The 24863-nt window shown below is 48.1% G+C and overlaps 1 protein-coding gene, 1 long non-coding RNA gene and 1 pseudogene across 3 annotated transcripts; 1 reads left to right on the top strand and 2 right to left on the bottom strand.

Annotated features, from left to right (window-relative positions):
• The first annotated feature begins 1507 nt into the window (after positions 1-1507).
• LOC143686508 (uncharacterized) lies at positions 1508-7976 on the top strand. Its single transcript, XR_013177211.1, has 3 exons — positions 1508-1769; positions 6936-7065; positions 7747-7976. It is a non-coding gene; the product is annotated as an uncharacterized LOC143686508 (long non-coding RNA).
• Positions 7977-8799: 823 nt separating this feature from the next.
• On the bottom strand, positions 8800-12405 carry LOC143686890 (AP-1 complex subunit mu-2 pseudogene; annotated as a pseudogene).
• Positions 12406-18138: 5733 nt separating this feature from the next.
• MYC (MYC proto-oncogene, bHLH transcription factor) lies at positions 18139-23366 on the bottom strand. 2 transcript variants are annotated; one of them, XM_077167654.1, is made up of 3 exons: positions 21361-21513; positions 20341-21112; positions 18139-19226 (listed from the first exon to the last, which is right to left on the bottom strand). In XM_077167654.1, exons 2-3 carry the CDS (start codon positions 21098-21100, stop codon positions 18664-18666), a joined length of 1323 nt encoding a protein of 440 aa, XP_077023769.1. In that variant the 5' UTR covers positions 21101-21112; positions 21361-21513; the 3' UTR covers positions 18139-18663. The 2 variants fall into 2 exon arrangements, with proteins under 2 accessions (XP_077023769.1, XP_077023768.1); XM_077167653.1 differs by lacking the exon at positions 21361-21513 and adding an exon at positions 22789-23366 and having other exon boundaries at positions 18140-19226.
• Between the last annotated feature and the right edge of the window lie 1497 nt (positions 23367-24863).

Below are 24863 nucleotides of genomic sequence, written 5' to 3'. Positions count from 1 at the left end.
CAAAATAATAACTTCTTAAATGGTGTTTAAAACATCAAAGAAGTGTGTTGGAACTGTGCAGAATTTATTTGGGTTTGAGATGAGGACTCACTTTTAGACAATGAGTGTGGAGATGCTACAGGGTGCAGCCTGCCTGCTGTCCACTGAGCCCGTGGAGCTGAATTTCAGTACAAATTGTCTTTAAATGTAGATAATCAGAGAACCAAAATATGCAGCTGATGAGACGAGGAGACATGCCTCAGAAGATGTTTATTGCCAGGGTTTGATCATATTTGGACCTTGTTATGACTTTCAGTGTTCCTGTCTCTTGGCTTTTTTTTTTTTTCTTTAAGCTGTTGTTGTCTTGCTGCAAAGCAAAGTAGCATGGTATTGTGGAGAAAGCCTGAATGTTCCATTATTCAGATCTTTTTAGTTGCAAGAAATAGGGAGTCTTAGTGGCTAATTTAGGTTTAAAAGGAATTTGATGGAAGGACCTTGGAGATTTCCAGAACTGATGGAGGGCTAGAAAGCAGGGTGAATTCAGGTGTGACACAGGCAATGCCACGAGTCTAGAGAGCCAGACAACACGGTCTCTCCAGGGCCTCTCCAGAAAGACTGTGATTACGCCATTATGCTCTCTGCCCTTGGGTCACTCCAGTTCAGATTCGAGGTCTTGGGAGAAAGAGGCTGCTCCGTCTCCCTGGGACTCTCCATGGGGAGAGGAGGGCAGGTCCCTGCCGTGGGCCTACCTGGACCGCTCACGTTGGGTAAGAGGAAGTTCCGAAAGGAGATCAGCCTCTGTTATCCAAAGAAGCAGAAAGGATGCTGTGAGCGGCCTTCACGCCACAGGCCTCGCTAAACATGCACGGAAGGCCGCCCGAGTTTGTGCGGCAGCTGGCTGCGGGATATCCCGGTACAGGCCTCCCCACCGCGGCCTCGGCCACTTCATCTGCAAAACGAGGTGGTCACCTCACCAGCTATCGGGGCCTTTCCATTTGCAACGTGCCGGGCCCTTGGCAGTTCCCACTGCTCTGGTCTCCGGGTTCCGTGTGTTAAAACTCCTCGTCCTCCCACCTCGCTGGTCGCAGATGGAGACGACATCAGAGAGCAGGTTCTGAGCAGAGGCCCGCGGCAGGGGCCTGCGGGTCACCCCCACAGGCCAGCGCGGGAGGCGGCCCCTGACCATTCCTCACATTTATTGTGGAAAAGGCAGCAGTCCCCGGGCTGGGAGAGAGATCTGTGAGGGAACTGCCCACCACTAGCGAAGTAGGAGGAGAGGGAGGAGCCTGGAGGCCCAACTTCCCGCTGCCTTCCGGCCCGCAGTGATGGCGCCGCCGCGCCCAGGATCCCCTTCCGCCCAGGATCCCCTTCCGCCCCCAGGATCCCCTTCCGCCCCCAGGATCCCCTTCCGCCCAGGATCCCCTTCCGCCCCCAGGATCCCCTTCCGCCCCCAGGATCCCCTTCCGCCCAGGATCCCCTTCCGCCCCCAGGATCCCCTTCCGCCCCCAGGATCCCCTTCCGCCCAGGCCCTTCCTTCCGCGCCCAGGCCCTCCTTCCGCGCCGGCCTCTCTCGGTTCCTCACGCTGCGGGGCCCGCGGACCTCGGAGAGGCACTCACTGACCTTGGGGAGGCGCCCACAGTGCAGGGAATGAATCTGCGGGGCTTCACCCGGTACCTCTGCAGGGTCACACTGGGCACCTTGTGACAGTCCAAAGCAGCAGAAATGGCCGTCAAAGCCTTACACTGGCACAACCGTTAGGGTTGTCGAGGCCCTAAGACCCGGCATGCAGGTGGGGGTCAGGCCGAGGGGTCCCAGCGGCCCTAGGTGTGAATTCCTCCTCTGCTGCTTCTACGCTATGGGGGGAGGGGGCGGGGGGGTGTCCTTGGGCAATTTATTTAATTCATCTGCAGTCTTTCCTCTCATTTGCCAATGGTCTCTTAGTTGGCTAAGACTGCCGTGACAAACGACCACAAACCCGATGGCTTAAAACAACAGAAAGTGATTGTCTCACAGTTTTGGAGGCTAGAAGTCCGAAATCTGTGGGGGACACCCCTTCTCTGCCTCTTCCTAGATTTTCATGACTTGCTAACAATCCTTGGGTTTCACTCTTGACTTCACTTGGCATATCACATGGCCTTCGCCCTTTCTGTGTGTTTATTCATATCCAGTTCTCTCTTTCTTATAAGGACACCAGCCATACTTGATTAGGGCTCAGCCTAATCCAGATTGGCTTAGTCTTAACTAACAATATTTTCAAAGACCCTTTTTCCAAATACAGTCACATTTACAGGATGGGGTGTGGGGTTGGGGTTAAAGGCTAGAGCACATCTTTTGGGGGGGTCACAATTCAACCCATAACATATGGGCATAATCATATCCTCTCTTTAACTGGTTGTCAGGAAGATTCGATGGGAAATGCATGTGAAGTGCTTTGCATAGTACTCAGCCCATAGAAAACAATGTGTTAGTGTTGTTATTATTTTTCATTACCGTTATTATGTGCCCATTGGAAAGACCTCAAGGTTGGCAATTTGATGGTCTGTGTTTACTGACCCATGTTACAGACAAGGAGACTGAGGCCTGAAGGGATATATTGACAGTGTAGGAAATTCAGGGTCCTAGCACTCAGTCTCTTCACCGCAGTCTATTGAGGTGGTGTCACCATGATGGCACTGTGCGACTGGAGCAGCCAGGCAGACATGGTGGGAGTGGCACAGCCTTTTCCACTGCAGAGACTGTACCCCTTCATGAGGGCCTTGGGTGATTTGTCCTGCCACCTACCCCTCGTTCTTTCTGCTCGTTCCGTGATGTTTTGGTCTTGGTTCTCTGAGCTTGTGTTATTTTCTCCTATAGTAGGGTTCCAGCATGCTTGGCTTGCCTAATTCATGCCCATCCTTCAGGTCTTGATTGTAGCTCTTCCCCAACTCCTAGGCTGTCAGATGCCCCCACAATACTTTGAACTTCCTCATCCCACAACTTTACACCTTTGAATTTATTTAGTTAATTAGGTGTGTAAATACATGCTCAATGTCACCCTTCTTTATTAGACTATAATCTCCCCCAGGGCACTGTAGAAACTGTTGTCTGCTTTGTGGACAAGCTAAATAGTTGTTGACTGGGGCAGTCTGGGAATCAGGATAAGACCTGGGATGGACTTCAGAACTAGGGCAGGTTGAAAGGTCAATTACAATTGCAGATTGTCCCTGGTTTAGGAGATTGTCCTGGATTCATGTATGGTGTTGAAACAAATTCTGTATCTCAGAAGACCTGAGATCTTTAACTAATTCAGCAGAAAGCAAGTGGAGAACCTCAGGAAGACTGTTTCTTCTTTATTCTCTAGGGGTTTCGTCTAGAAGGTTTAGACTAAGCTTGTGTCCATCTTTGCACCTGGTATTCTATGCCATAGCCTCATGCAGCACAGCAGATACAGACTCATCTGAATGTAAACTTATAGCCAATCTCTTTTCTGACCATGACTGTCAGCACAGTGACTGCATTTATTCAACAACATTCATTGAGTCCCTTCTATGTGCCCAGTCCGGACTAAGCACTAGAGATATTAAAACATAGATGAAAGCATCTCAAATTCCAGTGCAGAATACAGGAACTGTTTAAAAAGTTGAAAAAGTGATCAGGTTTTGACTAGAGATATGAATGAAGCTGACCTGGATAAGAAGAAGGTAAATCAGAATACAGGGATGATATGGTCCATATTTTAAAACTTCAACTTCTGTGTGAGACCAGAGGAAGAGATGTTTTTTGATATAAAATGTATATTTGGGGCAGTGCATTATCTAATTTAATTGTGTGGTCAGTTTAGTTTAGTCCATAAGTATATGGACGCTTGACTAGGGCATGAGATCTTGTTTGTTTGTGCAGGTTAATGTGATGCCTTGGGATAACCCAGAGTAATTTGGGCAGTGAATGACAAAGTATTTGCAAAGTCCCTTTGGAGAATGGGGGAGAAAGGAGGAAATATTCAACTTCCCCATTTCAGGAGTTGCTGATGTTCTTGCACGCAGTGGGGACAACAAAATCAATAGGCTGAACCCTTGATCTTGGGGCTCACCCCTGTGAGACTTATTCCTGCAAAGGAGATACTAAGCCCACTTATAATTATGCCTAGGAGCACTCCCAGAGAACCTCCTTTGTTGCTCAGATGTGGCCTCTCTCTTCAACTCGCAGGTGAACTCACTGCCCTCCCCCTACATGGGACACGACTCCCAGGGGTGTAGCTCTCCCTGGCAATGTGGGACAGAACTCTTGGGCTGAGCCAGACCCAGCATCATGGGATTGAGAAAGCTTTCTTGACCAAAAGGGGCAAGAGAGAAATGAGACAAAATCAAGTGTCAGTGTCTGAGAGATTTCAAATAGAGTCAAGAGGTTATCCTGGAGGTTATTCTTATGCATTATAGAGATATCCCTTTTTAGTTTATGGTGTATTGGAGTGGCTGGAGGTAAGTGCCTGAAACTGTTGGGCTGTGTTCCAGCAGCCTTGATTCTAAAAGACATTTGTATAATGATATAGCTTGTACAGTGTGACTGTGTGATTGTGAAAACCTTGTGTCTGATGCTCCCTTTATCCAGGATATGGATAAATGAGTAAAAAAATAGGTTAAAAAATAAATTATCAGGGATAAAGGGTAAAAAATTGCATAGGTTGAAATACTGGTGTTTAATTAGAGGGAGGGGTAAGGGATATGGGATGTATGAGTTTTTTCTTTTTTCTTCTTTATTTCTTTTTCTGGAGTGATGGAAATATTCTAAAAATGATCATAGTGATGCATACACAACTATGTGATGAGATTGTGAACCAATGATTGGACACCATGTATGAACTATATGTGTGTGAAGATTTCTCAATAAGAATATTTTAAAAGCTAGGATGTTTTCTTGCAATAAAAAGAAAAATCCAATGGGGAAGTTAGGAGAGGAAACAGGCCATTTCAGTATGGCGTGGTGAACTGCAGGAAGCCGAGAAGCCCAGTGAAACGGAAGCAGAAAAATGTAGATAGGCTTCACTCCCTGCCCTGACACCTCCTTGCTGATATGACCCTGGGTAAGTTACGTGACAACTCTAAATCTCAATCCCTGGATGTGCAAACTGAGGATTTAAGAGCTTTAAGTAAACACTTCATAGGGGCCTTGTGAGATAAAACCAAGCCGAGACCAGCTGGGTGAATGGTGAGCCTGCTGCAGCTGTTGTAAAGGAGCTAAGCATGGAAAAGGAGCACCGGGGGAGCAGCGGGAGGACTCCCACGAGAGGCACCATTCAAACAGAAGCAGGAGGGCAACGAATGAAAACCAATCAGGGGAGGGGAGAGGGGTAGAGCACACCCGCCTTTCAGAGAAGATGCAAATTGCTTCAATAAGGTGACAGCCTAGATGAAAGGGAGCTGATAGAGCAGGAGGCCAGGCCAGACAGGTAAGCAGTGGACAGATCAGGGACTGGTACTAAGACATTAGGACCTTATCCTCAGAGCAAGAAGAAGCTGTACATTCTTTTAAGTGGACGAATGAAATGATCAGTCATTTTTGAAGACCACTGCTCTGCCTTCAAGGAGCCCAGATTAGAGGCTGGGAAAACCTACTACAGAGAAAACTACGGAAGAGACCCAGGCAAAGAGGACAGTGGGCAGGGGGAGGATAGCAGCAGTGAGCAAGGAGATGTGCAGAAGAAGCCGGAAATATTTAGGGGGTAAAATCTAAAGGACTTGATGCTGGATTGGAAATGAAGGGTGAATGAGGGCAAGAGGGAAATGACATTCTTATTTATTGAACATGTGCTGGAGCATTTCTCATTTAATTCTCTCAAAAGCTCTGGCTGGGAGGTATGAATCCCACCTTCTCCCACCCCTGCAATTCAATGAAATCAGTCTCAGAGAGGCTAGGTTATTTACTTTAGGTCACACGGCTAGTGGGCAGCACAGCTGGAATGAAACTTCAGGAGCCACAGACCTTCAACTTTAGCATCAGTTCCTAAAACTACTTGTTCAACCCTCTCATTTGTGGAACTTTAAAAAACGATGGGATCCTAGGCCCCTCCCTCTGGGAATTCTGGTTTAGTAACTCTGGTATGAACTTTGAGAATTTCCATTTTGTAAAATGATCCTCCCCAAGTGATTCTGAAAACCAGTCAGGTCTTTAAAAACATCTGGGACTCTCCCATGCAGTTCTGTGTTTAGTACCACAATTGCCTAATGAGTCAAGCTAGGAAACATCTGTTCCTTTTTTGCATGAACATCTTTCCCTTTTGGAAATCGTCTCTCCTGGGCCTGGTGGGCCCATCTCATCTACCACAGAAGTGGCCTGAGAGCCAAGCTGATCACTGGGCCTCTGCGACTAACCAGTCCGAATCCTACCTGAAGTCTTTGCCAAAGGGACAGGAGGGGCTTTCTTTCCTTGAGGAGCTTCTGTGCTCCCAGGGCTGCTAATAGCCAGCTTAGCCCCAGGTGGGTGCAACCAGACTGAGATGAAGATACGGAGAGAATTCTGAAGCTGTTTTCAAGTCTGTAGGTCCAGTCGCTGGACTTTCGCAATTACATGAATGAACATATACCTCTGTGTGTGTATGTGCCCATCTGAGCTGCTCTTCTGACCCTTGTAATCTAGAGAGCCTGACTGATAGACTGTCCGCAATGAATGAGGTGGACATCAGAAGGGGAACGAAATGGGCCTGGGTTGAGCACAGAGCATAGGGTTGAATGGGGTGGAGAAGACAGATAATAACCTGGAAAGAGACTGAAAACATATGGCAAAATCCATTCATTCACTCCTACACTCTGACCTTCAGGATACAATAATGATTAAGAAAAGCAAGCTCTTGTCTTTTAGGAGTTTAACATGTAGCAAGGGAGAAAGAGAATGAAACAGGTTATTTCCACACACATGTCACGTCCTGTGACAGCAGAGTGCCATGAGCACCTACAGAAAGACACCTGGCTCTCCTTTGCAGCCACAGGACACTACCGAGAGGACAAAAACTTAAGCTGTGACCTAAAGACCAAGGAGTACAGTTTGTGGAAGCAGTTCTGAGGACAGCCACGTTGGGATTGAGACAGGAAGAAATGCTTTTTCAGGGACAGGTAAGAATGAATGCAAAATTTTCTTCATCTTTCAAAAAAGGAAAAAAGTGAATGCAAAGGCCTGGAGATGAGAAAAAGCCTGGCCCATCCATCCATTCTGGAAACGCCAGGTAGATGCAGAACTAGGTGGCAAAGTTCCCTGGGAAAATGTAAGAGCTGAGGCTGGGGTGGGGGAGGGGGAAGGGAGGGCTTTGGGAGTTGGAATACAGTCTGTGGTGCTATCCTATCCTAAGGATACAGCAAAGTTTTTAATCTAGGGACTGAGACCCTTCTCCCTTCCCCTTCCCCCTTCCCCAATATTTAAAACCAAATGTCAAATATAGCATTTCTAGAAGCTTTGAGTTCAGGCCTTAGGCACAAGGACATAGTACAGTTTGAAGTATTAAGGTAAGATCCCTTTCTCTCCTCCCATCACAATCTCTACTCCCTCCCCTCCCCTCCCCTTCCTTCCCCTCCCCTCCGCTTTCCTACTCATCAAACTGACTACAATGAATGGGCTTATCTCCAGCCTGATCTCCAGACTCTTGAGAGTTCCTCATTTTTTGCCTTTCCTTTCCTCCTTTGCCTCCCTCTCTCCCACCCATCATGCCATCATGCCATCATGGTGGAAAGAATATCTTTCCTTTCCTTCATGGCACTTCCTTCACATTCACCTCAGGAATCTGTCCCCTTTCACTTCAGTCCAGTTTCATACCACTCCAGAGTTCCAGGCAACCTGCTTGACATGGACGGACAAAGAGAGACACTGCCCTCAAGGAGGCTCCATCTGGCCACATCAAACCCTCTCTTCCATGTCTTCAATTCTCCCACCAACAGCATGTAAAGAGATCATCTCTACTATCTTTAAAATCCAGACCAGCCTGGAGCAAATCAAGCCGATCAAGCCAAATAAAAACCTGTACTTCATTTGATGTAGCCTTCTTTTATTGTCTCTTTCCTTTTCTTCAGTTAAGCTTCTTGAAAGGTTGTCCAAAAACTTTTTTTCCACTTCCCTACTTATTTCCTTTTGATGCCTACTGCACCAATAAAATGGCTCTTTATTCAGCAATTCATCAAATAATGACTGCGTCACTGTTACATGCCATGTATTTATGTTAGTTATGAGGATTCATTTGGTCAACAGAATCAGTGCACTCCCATTCCTTAAGGTGTGATCTAAATAGTTAAGAGAACTGATTTCCATAAAGAAGGAGGCTTTTGACAGGCAATTCTAGTTCCCTTTGGAACCTTGTCTTGAGGGCAGAGAAAAATAGAAGGTGAGCCAGGAAGGCAGGGTGAAGGCATGTCAGGCTGGTGGACAGCACTGTTGGTGGATGGTGTCGTGGGTCAGCAATGTTTGTTTGTTTTTTTTTGATTCCTCTTTTTAATGATATACCAGCATTCAGAGGAATGGGCCAGGGGGCGTCTGGTTTTAGCAGCTGATGGAGGCGGGGTCCCCAACATCCCCTAAGACCTGTCACCAAAAGAAGACACTGATAAGGGGGGTCTTCGAGCCCCTCCCCTATTTCTTCATACAAAACCTGGGGTCACCTCGAGAGTAAGGGGCATAGGGAGAACATCTCTGCCAGCCTGTGGGTAGAGGAGGAGGCCAGGAGGGGGTGGTACTAGGATAAAAAAACTGCCAACTTAGGGAGGCGCCTGTCCTCACTGACCTTGCCACCCCACCCACCCTGCCCAACTCAATGTTTTCCAGCCAGGGCCTGGAGAGAGGGGGGCCCCACCACTCTCCCTCACTCAAGCTCCATCTCTCCTCCTTGTAGGTGGCCTGAGGTTGTAGGTGATGTAGCCCACCCAGGGCAGGGCCTGGTGGTCACTTTTCTCAATGATCTTCATGTAGCAGATCCCGGAGATGGCGAAAGAGGGTGTGCCAGTTTGAAAGGATTTGTGTGCCCTAGAAAAGCCGTGTTTGAATCCTGATTCAATCTTGCAAGAGCAACCGTTTCTTCTAATCCCTATTCAGTACTATAGGTTGGAAACTTGATTAGGTTATCTCCAGGGAGATGTGACTCACCCAAGTGTGGGTATTAATTAGAGGGAGGTGTGATTCCACTCATTCCAGGTGGGTTTTGATTTTAGTTTACTGAAATCCTTTAAAAGACGAAGCATTTTTTTTCTGTTTTTTTTTAATTTCTTTTTCTGAATTGATGCAAATGTTCTAAGAAATGATCATGATGATAAATATACAACGATGTGATGATATTGTGAGTTATTGATTATGTAACAAGAATAAAATGATCATATGGTAAGAATGTTTGTGTTTTTATGTTGAATAAAAAAATAATTTAATTGAAAAAAAGGAAACATTTTGGAAAAAGCTTGAGAAGGACATAGCCACGAGAAGCAGAGAGTCCACCAGCCAGTGACCTTTGGAGATGAAGAAGGAAAATGCTGCTGGGGGAGCTTCATGAAGCAAGAAGCCTGGAGAGAGAAAGCTAGCAGATGTCGCCAGGTTCACCAGGTGCCTTTCCAGTTCAGAGAGAAACTCTGAACTTTATCAACCTTTCTTGAGTGAAGGTAACTGTTCTAGTTTGCTAGCTGCTGGAATGCAATATACCAGAAACGGAATGGCTTTTAAAAGGGAGAATTTAATGAGTTGCAAGTTTACAGTTCTAAGGCCAAGAAAATGTCCCAATTAAAATACGTCTAAAGAAATGTCCAATCAAAGGCATCTAGGGAAAGATACCTTGGTTCAAGAAGGCCAATGAAGTTCAGGGTTTCTCTTTCAAGTGAGAAGGCACATGGTGAACACAGTCAGGGCTTCTCTCTCAGCTGGAAGGGCACATGGCGAACACAGCGTCATCTGCTAGCTTTCTTTCCTGGCTTCCTATTTCATGAAGCTCCCCAGGAGGCATCTTCCTTCTTCATCTCCAAAGGTCGCTGGCTGGTGGACTCTCTGCTTTGTAGTGTTGCAGCATTCTCTTCTCTCTCTGAATCTCTCTGAATCTCCAAAATGTTTCCTCTTTTATAGGACTCCAATAAACCAATCAAGACCCACTCAAATGGGTGGAGACATGTCGTCCCCTAATCCAGTTAAACAACCATTCTTGACTAAATCACATCACCTAAGGCGATGATCTCATTACAGTTTCAAATATACAGTGTTGAATAGGGAGTATTCTACCTTTAAGAAATGGGATTTATATCAAAACATGGCTTTTCTTAGGGGGCATACTTCCTTTCAAACCAGCACAGTAACCTACTGTTGGTGCCTTAATTTGGACATTTCCATAGACTTGCTTTAATTGGGACATTTTCATGGTCTTAGAACATGTAAACTAGCAACTTATTAAATTCCCCCTTTTAAAAGCCATTCCATTTCTGGTATATTGCATTCTGGTAGTTAGGGAACAAGAACATAGGGGATCTTGAACTTGACCCCATGGGGGCCAGCCCTCCACCTTCTACTTCTCCAAGCTGGGGGAGCCCAAGTGGGCTCACATCAGGCACTGTTTACCACCCAGGAAGGATTTAATACTCCAAACCATGACGTGTTTCTCAGGCACATATTGGCACTGTGCATGCTGGTCTTGAAATGTGGTGAGTCAGCATCACGGAGAATGGGCAGGACATCTTCACACTGTTACCATCAACTACTTCTTTTGAAATTAAATTAAATTTTTATTTTTTATTTTTTTTAACTTTTTTGATTGTATAATATAATAAATATATGAAGCAAAGAAAGAGGAAAGCAATAGTTTTCAATGCATTCATCAACAAGTGGTGACAGGACAGATCCCACAGTTTGTCATGGGCACCATACTGTCATTCAGATTTTTCCTTCTAGCTGCTCCAGAATATAGGAGGCCAGAAGGAAAAAACATTTCATCACAATCAACCTTTTTTTTTCTTTTATGTGAAAAATGCCATATATGAAAAAGCAATACATTTCAAAGCACCATACAACAATTGGTTGTAGAACAGATTTCAGAGTTTGCTATGGGTTACAATTCCACAGTTTTAGGTTTTTACTTCTACTTGCTCTAAGATACTAGAAACTAGAAGAAATATCAGTGTAATCATTCAGCAATCATATTTGTTTGCTAAACCCTACCTTCTCTGTATAACTCCATCATCATCTTTGAGCTATGGCCATTCTATTTTTTTTTATGTTGGAAGGGGTGTCAATAATATGGAATAGGGAGCTGGAACTAGCTGATATTCTGGAGAGCATGGACCCTCTAGGTTTCAGGTCTTATCTGGTTCAGGGACCCATCTGGAGGTTGTAAATTTTTGGAAAGTTGCAGTAGTGCATAGAACCTCTGTAGAATCTTTTTTTTTTTTTTTTTTAACTTTTTTTATTAATTAAAAAAAATTAACAAACAAAACATTTAGAAATCATTCCATCTCTGTAGAATCTTATATATTGTCATAAGTGTTCTTTAGGATTGGCTGGAATGGTTTTAGTTGGGGTTTGGCAAGTTATGATAGGTAGCAATTGTCTTAGTGAAGCTTGTGATAGATTGCAATTGTCTAACTGAAGTTTGTGTAAGAGCAATCCCCAGGGTAGCCTCTTGGCTGCATTTGAACTCTGAGCCACTGATACTTTATTAGTTATATGTCTTTTCCACCTTTTGGTCAGGATGGAATTGTTGATCCCATGGTGCCAATGCCGACTCATCCCTTGGAGATACCTCCCATGCCGCCACACCGATTGCTTCTTACATTGCCCCTTGGCCTTGACCACGATCTCCTTATGGCTGTGGGAGAACTTCTCTATGATGGACTCGATCCATATCTGGGGCTTGACCTGGGTGCTGAGGTGGTAGGACATGAGCTCAAAGTCACTGTGGGGTGGAATGATTGAGAAGGTTCTGTCGTTGTCCAAGCACCAGAGCTGCACACTCTGGTGGAACTTCATGTCCTCCAGCTCCATGGACTTGTTCTTGCTCTCTGATTAGGCCAGTGAGCCCCAAAAGCATGCAGTAGTTGAGCCCCAGCCACAGCTCCTGCATTCCCAACAGAAGACCTTGAGCTTGATGTATCCAGGATCTCACTTAGCAGGATAATGTCATTGGCATTGACCAGGAAGTCAGCTAACTCTGTGACATCAATGAGGACCGCATTCTTCTTGTACTTGAGGCCCTCCAAGTGCCAGGACAGCACTGGTGACAGAGGGTAGTACCCGAGACTTGCTGGTCTCCAGCTTTTTGCTCTCCTGGGTGATGTACTCCTGCAGGTTCTTGCTTCGTGGTCCATGGGAAACCAAAGTCCATGAGCTCATCCAGCACCCTGTAGATGGTGGCAAGGCTGTCCCAGATGTTTTCCTCCCTCCAGCTCTTTGAATGACTTAGAGAATACCTTGCCCTTGACATTGAAGATAAACACAGCCCAGGTGGACATGGTGGCCAGCAGACCTGGGAAGCAAGGAGGATGGATCAACAGTGTTTTGAGCAGAAAGGACACAGTAGATGGAAAAGTTCACAGGGCATAGGGAAACTATAGTGGAGGGATGAGGCCTGCAAGATCAGCAGAAGCAGGGTGCAGAGAACCTGGTAGGGTGACTTTGGTCTTAATCAAGAGGGTAGCGGGAATGCTCTGGAAGGTTTTAGGAAGGAGAGGGTCACAACCGCATTTGAGTTTCAGAAACATCATCGAGGATGGTGTGATGAAGAAGGGCAGTGGTTCTGCAACTTTGGACTTGTTAAACATAGCTTCCTGGGCCCCATCTCCTGAAATTCTAAGTCAGTGGTTTGGGATGGGGACTCATGTTCACATTTCTGATGAGCTCACAGGTTTTTCTTATGCTGGTCCAGGGACCACACTTCAGGGAAAAGGGACTGCAGGCAGGCAGGGCAGTGGGAAAATTATTTGAAAGCTGTTTCAGGTGATGGACTGAAGGAAGAGAGTGAAGGAGAGGGTGGATCCTGGATGGATGGAGCTGCCGTCCCAGTAGGGAAGAGGTATGACCAAGAAGATGGTTTGCTGGTTTGAAAGAATTTCGTACCCTAGAAAAGCCATGTTTTAATCCTGATCCATCTCATGGAGGCAGCCATTTCTTTTGATTCCTATTTAACACCTTAGGTTGGAAACTTGATTAGATTATCTCCACGGAGACGTGACGTGCCCAATTGTGGGTATTAACCTTTGATTAGAGGAAGATATGACTCCACCCATTCCAGGTGGATCTTGATTAGTTTACTGAAATCCTTTAAAAAGGGAAACATTTTGGAGAGAGTCTGGAGAACCACAAAAGACCACACAGCCAGAGATCTTTGAAGATGAAGAAGGAAAATGCTGCTGGGGGAGTGTGCTGGTTTGAAAGGAAGTATGCCCCCTAAGATAAGCCACGTTTTAATATAAATCCCATTTCATAAAGGTAGAATAATCCCTATTCAATACTGTGTGTTTGAAACTGTAATGAGATCATCTCCCTGGATGATGTGATTTAGTCGAGTGGTTGTTAAACTGGATTAAGGGACAACATGTCTCCACCTATTTGGGTGGGTCTTGATTGGTTTATTGGAGTCCTATAAAAGAGGAAATATTTTGGAGAATAAGAGACTCAGAGAGAGCAGAGAATGCTGCAGCACCACGGAGCAGAGAGTCCACCAGCCAGCGACCTTTGGAGATGAAGAAGGAAAATGCCTCCTGGGGAGCTTCATGAAACCAGAAGCCAGGAGAGTAAACTAGCAGATGATGCCGTATTCGCCATGTGCCCTTCCAGCTGAGAGAGAAGCCCTGACTGTGTTCACCATGTGCCTTCTCACTTGAGAGAGAAACCCTGAACTTCATTGGCCTTCTTGAACCAAGGTATCTTTCCCTGGATGCCTATGATTGGACATTGCTATAGACTTGTTTTAATTGGGACATTTTCTCAGCCTTAGAACTGTAAACCAGCAACTTATTAAATTCCCCTTTTAAAAAGCCATTCCGTTTCTGGTATATTGCATTCCTGCAGCTAGCAAACTAGAACAGGGAGCTTCATGAAACAAGAAGCCTGGAGAGAAAGCTAGCAAAGGTCGCCATGTTTCCCATGTGCCTTTCCAGTTGCAAGAGAAACCCTGAACTTCATCAGGCTTTCTTGAGTGTAGGTAATCCTCTTATTAGTGTCTTAATTTGGACATTTCTATAAACTTGCTTTAATTGGACCATTTTCACAGCCTTAGAACTGTAAACTAGCAGCTTATTAAATTCTCCTTTTAAAAGCCATTCTATTTCTGGTATATTGCATTCCAGCAGCTAGCAAATGAGAACAGATGGCTTCTGTACTGCTGAGTTCTGTACTGCTGAGTCCAATGGACCTTCTCCATAGGATGTTGCAGCATCTCTCTGCTGCTTTTGATATGCCTCTGAAGGACCTACTCTTTCCCCCGTTTCCAAAACATCGTTTTCTCCTAGTTTCCCTCTGATGACCATCTTGGATTTGACTCCTGCGTATTCTTGGCTCCATCCTGGATTTCATTGCCCCTAGGAGACTTCAGTAGCTCCCACCTGCCGTAGGGTAAGCACTATAAGAATCTAAAATAACTTACTGTCTGTGGGATCTTCACTCCGTATCTCCTCCCACTTCCAGGGCAATATGGGCGCATAATAGGTCCCCAATAAATACTTATGAACAAATGAATAATTCTGCTTTCACCATTTTGCCAGTTCCGTGAAAGCAGACCAGTTACTTAATCCCTCAGTGTTTCAGTCTCTTCATTTGTTGCTTTGGGGATGAAATAACAGCGTGCATGTAAAGTGTTTAGCGTGTGGTAAACATTAACTACGACGACATCTTTATTGTTGCCGCCTGTGTGACTTTGGACGAGTTATTTAACTTGCGGAAGAGACTTTCATATTGTCATATTCACCGATTGCTCTCCAGCCATTCTTGGGCTATTCGAAGGGTCACGGGAGATGTAGGGTCTGGCGCCTAGTAAAGTGTGCAGCAAATGTTCATTCTGTCTGCCCCAGCGCTCCCCTTCCCAACCCTTAGAGGACAGAACGCACTAGTGTGTTTTATCCCTTTAATGGGCTGACAGCGTGACGAGAGAAAGAAAGCCTCGGGGATCCTGGCTGACCTCCCTGGCTTTGTTTAAAAACAAAGAACATTCCTTTTAACCTCAGAAAATCTACATCCCATTAACACTTGTTCCCCTCAACTGCGCCTTCCTAAAGAGCTTAGGGTAGACTTATATTGAATGAAATAAAATTAAAAACAAATTACAAAATCAACACAGACTCATTTAGAGTCACCTTCGGACCTATTTGACAAAGCAAGTGTTGCTGGGTGTTTCCTCTCAGTTTGGAGTTAATCTAAATTCTCCCCGAAAGGAACTGGAACCAAACAGGATTATTGCTACTGGTTTAGTGGTGGGTGGCAGGGTCTTTTTAGTTTTATTTTTTTCAAATGGGTTCCTGTTTTCGCCCTGTCGCCTTTGTTTCTACTCTCTTTCTCCTTTGAAATGGGCCTATAATGGTCTAATAACCTTAAACTGAAGAGGCTTTTGTAAAGCTATCTAGTTCATTTATAGATAGTGATGGGGGAAGGGGGACCCTTTCAGCATTTTCTTGCCTAAGGATGATTTATTGTTGGAAAGAAATACTTTAGGGGCTCTTGTAAGTACACTAAAAAATAATTATTTACTGAGTCAATTATAAGAAATTGCACAGAAAGCTTAGAGAACCTCCAAATTCAACCTTTTTTTTTTTTTTTTTTAATGGCCTTTTCCCAAGCATTGTACTACAGAATTCTCCACACGGTCAGCAGAGATCGCTACTTATTCGTCCAAGCTGCGTGCAGCCCAGGTATCAGGCAGGGATTGTGAAAACTTTTATTCACTTTAGACTTTGTGTTTATGCTGCTCTCCTTTGTGGCTTCAAAATGGCAGCATAATATCTAACACTTCCTTCCTCTTCATACATTCTATCCCTAAACAAAAAGCACCCCAGGAATTCCCTGGGTTAGTCAATTCCTGGACAGTGCCGCCGGTAAAGGCACATTGGCATCAGTTTATTCCTTCCTGCCTTGTCTGTTCTGACCAAATTGCATTCTTCGCTCCTCCATCTCCAATTCTTGATTACTGTCATCTACAAAGCAGATTGCACAATGCCTTAGATCCTTGGGGCATAAGGCCCAATTTGTACTGGAGTCAAGATCTGCCTGGCTTTCTGGTAAGGAGCTGGCATCTCTCCTGTTTCCAGCCCATTCTCTGGAGGTGTAAAGCTAAGAGGGGCCTAATAGGTAGTTGGAATGGTTCCCTCCCATTCCCACAGCCAAGCTCTGCATCCCTAAAGTCATTTCCTGGTAATTTGGAATGGGGAATTGTTTTTCTAGCAAGGAACATGCTCTCCCATTCCAACCGCCTGCCCGGACTTAGTGATTCAAACGAACACCTTCCCTGTTCCCAAGTGAGTCACCCCAAGGCTGCACTCCAGCTCTGGGCCGCAAAGGGGCAAAGAGTGAACCATTTAGGTCACCCTGCTTTTGTAACATTTGAACTGCTCAACTTCTGTGGATTGTATTTCCCTTTAAACTAAGGATATAGGGTTTAGCGGCTTGCAGTTATTAGGATGGGATCCAAAAAAGGATCAAGAAAAAGACATTAAGGGATTGAATAGATTATTCTATTATTTTGGTGTCAGAAACAAAGACAGTTATCATTCATTGATCTATGGGCAATGAACTAAAGTCTCAAAGAAACTATAGGGATTTGAAAATCAATTCTGAGGCTGAGACAATGAGGTAATTAGAACAGCGATATGGTAATTTCCATTTATGTATGTAGTCAACACTCTAGTTTCTGATTTGAGCAGTGGACACTCAGAGGCTTATAATTTAGAACCTATACATTAAAAAACACTTTTCATGGACCCATCATGAGCATGCATTATGAGTGTATCTGTAGGAAAGAGGTTGGGATAAAGGAAGTTTGTAGTTTCCAAAATAATGATTCACATGACAAAGAGTAGGTATGTTTTATTTTAGGATGTGAACAGTAGCATTTCTAAATTGGCTCTTTCCCAGGAACAACTAATGAGTCTCCTTTACCAATTGGCTAAGGCAGGAATGGATGAGCCGTGAGCTTCTCAATGTGAAAGGCAAAACTAAGCTACGAACAACAAAATAAGAAACTAAACCAAACAAACACAAACAAGCAGGACTGATGCCTGACCAGGTCTAAATGTTGAAAGTGAAGATACACAATCCATGGGGCTGATGACCCATCTTCCCTAGCATCCACCCTGCCGATGGCTATTGGCCTGAGAGGCCGCAGCATGGGGTCAGGGCCTGGACTGTCGCAGACTGCCCGGGTTTGGATCCCGGCTCTACTTTCAGCTGTCAGTGAGCTTTGGGCAAATGGATTAGCTTTCCTGTGTCTGGGTCTCCTGACGTGTAACATGGGAAAATCAGCAGTACCTTCACAGCATTGCTGATAGAATGCTTAGAGTGGTGGTCAGCACATACATAGGGTTTGCTGTTATATTGCTAGTCAGTTTATCAGGCCCACGACCAAAACCATCCTTGCTGCACTTCAGACATGAGCTAAGGTTTATTTACCAACAAACATAGAACTTTGACCCCTTTGAGCTTCTGTATTTCCTTGTTTGCAAAATAGAATTAATAATAACACCCCTCCCAGAGCTGCGGTGGGGCTTAATCACAGGTAATAGGGTCCCGGCACCTACTAGTATCAAGAATGCAACAGAAGTTCCCTTCCCCGTCAACTCTTTTGCTGGGCAGAATTCCTGGTTTGATTCCTGGCTTTGAGAGGAACAGGGGTAACTAAACTGAAGGGGCTCTCATCTCCATCCTGCTCCCCACCCCCCAGGCTTTATCCGCCTTTGTGTGCTTTACAAACTTTATCTTTAACCTATTCTATCTCCTTTCCCCACCTCTAACCTTCTCCCCAGCCTCCGGCCTACCCTTGCATTCTTTTAAGTATCAACTCTGGCCCTTATCTCAAATCTCCAGGAAGCATCTTATAACCTTGAGAACTTAAAGACCTTAAGGCCCTCAGACTCATTTGAACAAAGAGTTTTTCTTAAAATAACTTTTGCCACCTTTGTAAGCTCTGCCCTCCTAAGGGCCCAAATTCTGTTGATTTGTAATTCATGAAAAGAAAGTCATAAACAAAGCAAAACACAGAAAACACTCACAACTTAAGATTTGGCTCAATGATATATTTGCCAGACATTTAGTTTTTTTTCTAAAAACAATAGAAAAAAAAACAACTTTAAAAAGGAAAACGTACTTAAATAAAAAAAATTATGGTTTATATAATACATGGTTTGGAATCTCGTATAACTGCTATAAAGGTTTTATTCAAGTTATTTACATTTAATGGCTATATTTACACAGGAAAAATTGAGGGTAAACTTTTAGGATTTTTTAAAAACAATTCTTAAATACAAACCTGTTAAAGAAAAAAAAAAAAGACAGCAAGCATAAAAAAAGTTTTTATGCCCAAAGTCCCATTTGAGGCAGTTTACATTATGGCTGAACCTTTCAGTCCCAAGACCCAGCCAAGGTTGTGAGGTTGCACTTGACCATGCATTTGAAATAAGTTCATAAGTAATGAATTGTTGCAGTTCTGTTAGCCTTTTTCCTTACTTTCCCTTAGTAACAAGTGAGAGTTCACGAGCAATTCCAGATCCCCCCTCCAATAGGTCAACTTAGGCACCAGAGTTCCGTAGCTGTTCGAGTTTGTGTTTGAACTGTTCTCGCCGCTTTCGCAAGGAGTCCTTTTCTGCAACCAACTTCTGCTCCTCTGCTTGGATGGACAGGATATAGGCTGTGGCTTTTTTAAGGATAACTACCTTGGGGGCCTTTTCGTTGTTTTCCAACTCCGGGATCTGGTCACGCAGCGCAAAAAAGCTGCGTTTCAGCTCGTTTCTCCTCTGGCGCTCTAAGACGTTGTGTGTCCGCCTTTTGTCATTCTCCTCCGTGTCTGACGACCTGGGGCTGGCGCATTTCCGGTTGTTGCTGATCTGTTTCAGGACTCTGCCACTGTCCAACTTAGCCCTCTTGGCGGCGGGAAAGTCCTTCCTAGTGGAGGGCGGGGCTGCATAGTTGTGTTGGTGGGTGGAGACGTGGCACCTCTTGAGGACCAGCGGGCTGTGAGGGGGCTTGCTGTGGCCTCCGGGCGACGGTGACCCCGATTCTGACCTTTTGGCAGGGGGCTGCCTCTTTTCCACCGAAACGACATCAATTTCTTCCTCATCCTCTTGTTCTTCCTCTTTAAGAAAGGAAATAGAGATCACCCGGTTAGCAGTGCTTCCCTTAGGGCAATCAATGACCTGATAAAGTATAAATGATGTCAGAAAGAACCCTGGGATCTCCTCGAGGGAGAAAGTTACTCCCAAGGAGCATCAAATTGGGAAAGCACCTCTTCTGCCCAGGCAGTAGTCTCAGAAAGGGAGGAGAGTGACAGCTGGGGCTATGGCACAGACAAGACAATTACACTTTACTGGGATTCAGAAGTGATGCCAATTCTTACCTAACATTTAATAAGGCTTTGGACACACCCAAAGCAAAGCACGTTCCCAAGCACCTCCTATTTTTAAGGGACTTGACCAAGAATGCTTCAGGTGTTGTAAATGATAGCTGCACATTTCTTGGTATGTTTTAGCAACTCCCTAGTTTACTGGAAGTGCAAAAAGAAAAAAAGAAAGAAAGAAAGAAAGAAATCTTGCAGTCCTGCCCAAAGTTCTGAAGGGTGAGGAAAAAGAAGTGCAATTCTGGCAAGGATCTGCTTTAAAGTTTTCGAAATAAGCTAAAAAGATCCCAACTCTTCAAGCCATTTATTCACTTATAAGGCACTTTCACTAGCTCCCAGCACCCAGGCAGGAAGGAGGCTTTTCTGTCCTCTGTCCACTGCCCCTCTTTAGTCCCCCCCCCCAGATTCCTAATCCATTCAATTCCAACTTCTCAGATGTTAAGGGAAGAGGGAGGCAAATCATTCATCCTTTCAGAGATCAATCCCCTCGTCCTCACTCACACACCCTCCCCCTGCCCAATAGGGCAATTAAAATGCTTAAGAGAGGTAAGAGGGAGTGGATTGAGTTGCAAGATAAACCAGAAGATTTAAAAACCCAAATGAAATTCCTAAGGGGTGGGAGGGATGGGGTGGGGGAGGGTGGGCTGGCAACTAGGGCGGTCTGTGGGGAAGGGGTGGGGGGGGGGGAAACGAAAGCCCAGAGCTCCAGAGATTAAAAAAAGTCCCTAGATCCTTCCAGATCTGCAATTTCTTCTTCCAAACATAAAGAAAAGCTGAATTAGCCGCCCGAGAGAATATCGCCAGATCTCCAGCCGCTCCCTCCCCCAAGCAGGTCCGGAGGGGCCCAGCTTACCAGAGTCGCTGCTGGTGGTCGGTGGGGTGTCCTCGTGGAGGGCCAGGGGTTCGGGGCTGGCCCGGGGGGAGGACTCCGCCGAGGAGAGCAGAGAGTCCGAGGACGGCGAGTAGGCGGTGGAGTCCGGAGAGGAGCAGGACTTGGGCGAGCTGCTGTCGTTGAGCGGGTAGGGGAAGACCACCGAGGGGTCGATGCACTCAGAGGCGGCGGCGCTCAGGTCCTGCAGGTACAGGCTGGAGGTGGAGCAGGCACCGTGTCCCCGGGCGGGGCTCGGGCTGCTGCTGTCTTTGCGCGCAGCCTGGTAGGAGGCCAGCTTCTCCGAGACGAGCTTGGCGGCGGCCGAGAAGCCGCTCCACATACAGTCTTGGATGATGATGTTTTTGATGAAGGTCTCGTCGTCCGGGTCGCAGATGAAGCTCTGGTTCACCATGTCTCCCCCCAGCAGCTCGGTCACCATCTCCAGCTGGTCGGCTTTGGAAAAGCTGCCGCCGCCGCCGCCGTCATCCCCCCCGGGGGAGAAGGACGCAAAGGCTAGATTGTAGGAGGGCGAGCAGAGCCCGGAGCGGCGGCTCGGGGACAGGGGCGGGGTGGGCAGCAGCTCGAATTTCTTCCAGATATCCTCGCTGGGCGCCGGCGGCTGCAGCTCGCTCTGCTGCTGCTGCTGGTAGAAGTTCTCCTCCTCGTCGCAGTAGAAATACGGCTGCACCGAGTCGTAGTCGAGATCATAGTTCCTGCTGGCGAAGCTGACATTGAGGGGCATCGCGGCAGTCAGCTAAAGGGGGCACACAAAGCAGGGGACCGGTTTTGAGTTAAGGGGGCTTTGGCTGGTGCCGAACCCCGACGCAAGGCACAGTGTGCACAGAACCGACCCGCTCGCCTTCCAGCGCTAGCTTCTCCCAAAGGGGCCCGAGGTGGGGGTGGGGGGTAGAGGAAACCAAAAAAAATAAAAAATAAAGGAAAACCCTTTCACCCCCTCCGGGTGAAAATGCTAGTAATATGCTTAGTATTTTGGACACGCACTGGGTGGACCAGCCTCGGAGTACCCGCCGAGCTCCCGTCCCCCGCGGCGCCCGGAGCGCAAAGCCCGGGAGTCGGCCCAGCAGCCTCCTAGGAGTCGGAATCGGCCTTGGCTCCCTGGGAGGCGGCGGCGGTGGCGGGGAATGCAATCTGCCAAATCTGAAGGCGCAAAGTTTTGCGCCACCTGAAGGAAGAAGGCTGGAGGCGCCGTGGCGCAGGCGGCTGCGCGCGGCCCCCTCCCGTGCGGGGGCCCCTCTGCGCCGCGCCCGTTCCCACTCGCGCCGGCGCCGGCGCCCCTCCCAGCCTCCCCTCCCCGCCTCCTCCGTCCCCACCCCCAGCGCGGCCCCTTCCTTCCTTTGCCGGCTTTTCTTCTTCTCTCTCCGGCTGGACAGGCGAGCTCAGCCGCGCGGGCTTTTAACATCCCTCCTCCCCATAAAATCAAAGGGGGCTGCTAATAACAGGGCACCTCCCTTCAACACCCAATACGGCGACGCAACTGTGCCAGAGACCCCGCTGCGATCCGCGCCGCGAGCGGGTCCTCCCCTCACCCCGCCGAAGGTAGCAGCTGTTCTGAAGAAGCCGGGAGCCCCGCTGCCCTCCTCCCCTCCGCATCTCAGGGGCGCGGGGACACCAGCGGGCGGCGGCGGGGGAAGCCGAGGCTGGGTTGGGAGATTCGCCCTGGTTTTCCCAAAGTCGACGATTCTAGGAGGGTCGGACACATCACTGCCCCACACTTCCCCTTCCTTCCCGTGCGTCAGGATCTCCCGAAATTTAAAGATTTTTTTCTTTCTTTTATTTTTTAAAGCCAAATGGCAACTTCTTAAAAGGAGCCGGGGGCGAGTCGGAAACGCGGCGGGAACGGGCTGGCGCGCCGCGCCGCAGTGTCTGTCTCCGGCTGTCAGCCACGCAGTACGCCGGAATTTAAATGCCCTCCCCGAGACCCGGGGAAAGTCAGCGGCTGCGGTGCTCTCTCGCTTACACACGCAATATGGAATTCTTACTCCAAGGAGCTCAAGATGCGAAGGGCTTTCTACCCACCGGGAAGCGCAGAGACCGCTCCCCCCCCTCACCGGCCCCAACTCCCACCAAAAAAAAAAAAAAAAAAAAAAAAAAGCAATTAATGCAATAAAGCAGGAATGCCCGCCCGGGTCAGCGCGTCACTACACACAGGCGAAAATTAAAGGCTAGTTTCAGAAACGCAGACCCGCTTTCCGCTGCCGTGCCCCCTCCCACCTTGACAAGTCGCTCTCCCCCCGATCCCGTTCTGGTCGGCCCCCCACCCCAGCCCGACCTACCACAACTCCTCAAGAGAAAAGTGTCAATAATGCAGAAATGGCAGAAAAGCAGCCCCCCAATTCGGGCATTCGAGTCTTCGCGGCATTACAGCGGTAGAGAAAATACACTAAAATACCCATCGATCCGGGCGCTTACCGGGTTCCCCACTCTCCGGAGGTAATCCAGCGTCCAAAAGGCTGCGAGGAGCGCCTTTCAGCCGAGCGGGTCGGGGGCAGCCGCGGGGAGAAGTGTCTCCCCAAACGGGCGGAATCGCCTGCCGGCGCCCTAGAGCCTGTGTCCTCGCTCGGGTATTGTAAGTTCCAGTGCAAAGTGCCCGCCCGCTGCAAGGGGCAAAGTTTCGTGGATGCGGCGGGGCTTGCGGACCGCGAGTGGGGGGTCGGGAGGAGGGGTGGGTTGGGTGCGAGCGGCTGCGCGGGAGGCGAAGCTCCCTTTTCCCTCCGGATCTCCCCGCCTGGGGCTCCCGGAGCGCGGACCTGCTCTGCTCGCCCTGCCCTCCCTACCCTCGCGGGCCCGCCCGCTCGCTCCTTCGGCTTCTCGCTGGAATTACTACACAGCGACGGTCAGATAAAGCTGAAACCCGGCTTTTATACGGCTGCGCAGGCTCCCTCCCTCCGGTCTACTTTCCCGCCAAGCCTCAGAAAAGCCCTGCCCTTCTCTAGGCAGGAGGGGAGCCGGGCGGCGGCGGCGGCCGCGAGGAGCGCAGCTCGGGGGTCTTCGGCCGCGCAGACCCTCTTTTTTAAAAAGGGCCGGTGGGCGGAGATTCGCGAGGGAGGATCGTCCCCCCCCCTTTTTTTTTCTTTTTCTTTTCCTTCCCCACCCTCAGCTTTAAGAACCCGGGAGGGGCGCCTCTCGGGAGGGCGGTACGGGGGAGGAGACTTAGACCTCGCAGCTCTCACTCCTGGGCGCGCAGCTATCGGGGATGTAAACAAGAGTGTGCATGAATTACGTCCCCGCGCTACCATTTTCTCTCGCACCGGCTCCCCCCGCACCCCCACCCCCCGCCTCTCCCTTTCTCTGTTGCTTCTCTGGCGCAGCACTCAGCTTGACAAACCGCGCACTTGGCCTGCGTGCTTACACCGCCGTGCTGGGAACAGCTGCGCTTTAGAACACTGCGAATACACGGCGTACCCACGGCCACACCACGCACGTCCGGGGCGAGCGGGCGCCTCCCTAAGGCTGGGGAAAGGGCAGCGTTTTGAAAACAAGTCAGATGAAGAGAGGAGGAAAGAAGGGGGTATACGTGCGCGCGCGCTGCGGGTTGGGGTGGCAGGGGAGCCGGGCGGGTGTGTAGTTGGGATTCAATACCGTAGATAGAAGCACAGAAAAGGTGCCGGGAATTATTACAATAACGCAGCATCGCATTGCCACGTATACTTGGAGAGCGCGTAATGAATACACACCCGTTGCATTTCCAGGGGGTGCAATGCATTCTGTGCGTACGGCTATCTCGGTTGGTCACCTTCCTGCTAGAATGAACCCCCCAGTTTGTTGCCCAAGAAGCAGACGCCCCTCCCCGCCCCGCCCGCGCGGACCTCCACGGGGACCCGCATGGGAGGTGGTGGCTGTACCTCCAGGACTAGCTAATCCCGCAGATCCTCTGCGTGTCTCCGAGATGGAAGAGCGGAGGAAAGCGGTTGTCAGTGAGAGCCGCGGCGCTCCCCCCCGCCGCCCGCTCTATGCCAGTATGCACCCCTCGCCCACCCTCGCGCCTCCCACTCGGAGTTCCCGATTCCGCAACCAGGTTCCAGAAAGACACAAATCCTCTTTGCGCCCCGTGGCGCGGGTTTGCACCAGGCTCGGGCTCCCGGGTTTGGGGAAATCAAAGGCGCGAGACAGGAGAATATGGAGGGAGCAAGGGGACGGGCGAACCACGGGGCCGGACTCCCCAGAAAGGGGGGAGGGGGCGAGCCTGCGGACCCCGAGGAAGGAGGGAGAAATTGGCCGAGACCCGGGTGAAGAAAACCGTTAACTCTTTCCTCCCCAGATAAGCTGGACGTTTAATTCCTTTCCAGGTCCTGCTTTCCCTTTATTATCGGAATCGTGATAATGCACAAAAATGCGTCGATTCGCATCAAAGGAGAGCGGAGTATTACTTCCGAGCTTTTTTTTGAGGGGGGGGAGGGAGAGTCTTGAGCTAATTAAAAATTGGCTGCATTTCAGGCATTAATTTTCTACTTCACTGACTCTAAATTTTATTCTGAATACCATAG

Source organism: Tamandua tetradactyla, chromosome 6, assembly GCF_023851605.1.
Source record: "Tamandua tetradactyla isolate mTamTet1 chromosome 6, mTamTet1.pri, whole genome shotgun sequence".
Taxonomy (NCBI): Eukaryota; Metazoa; Chordata; class Mammalia; order Pilosa; family Myrmecophagidae; genus Tamandua; species Tamandua tetradactyla.
The sequence above is the reverse complement of the archived record's forward strand: the minus strand, read 5'-3'. Positions and strand labels throughout refer to the sequence as shown.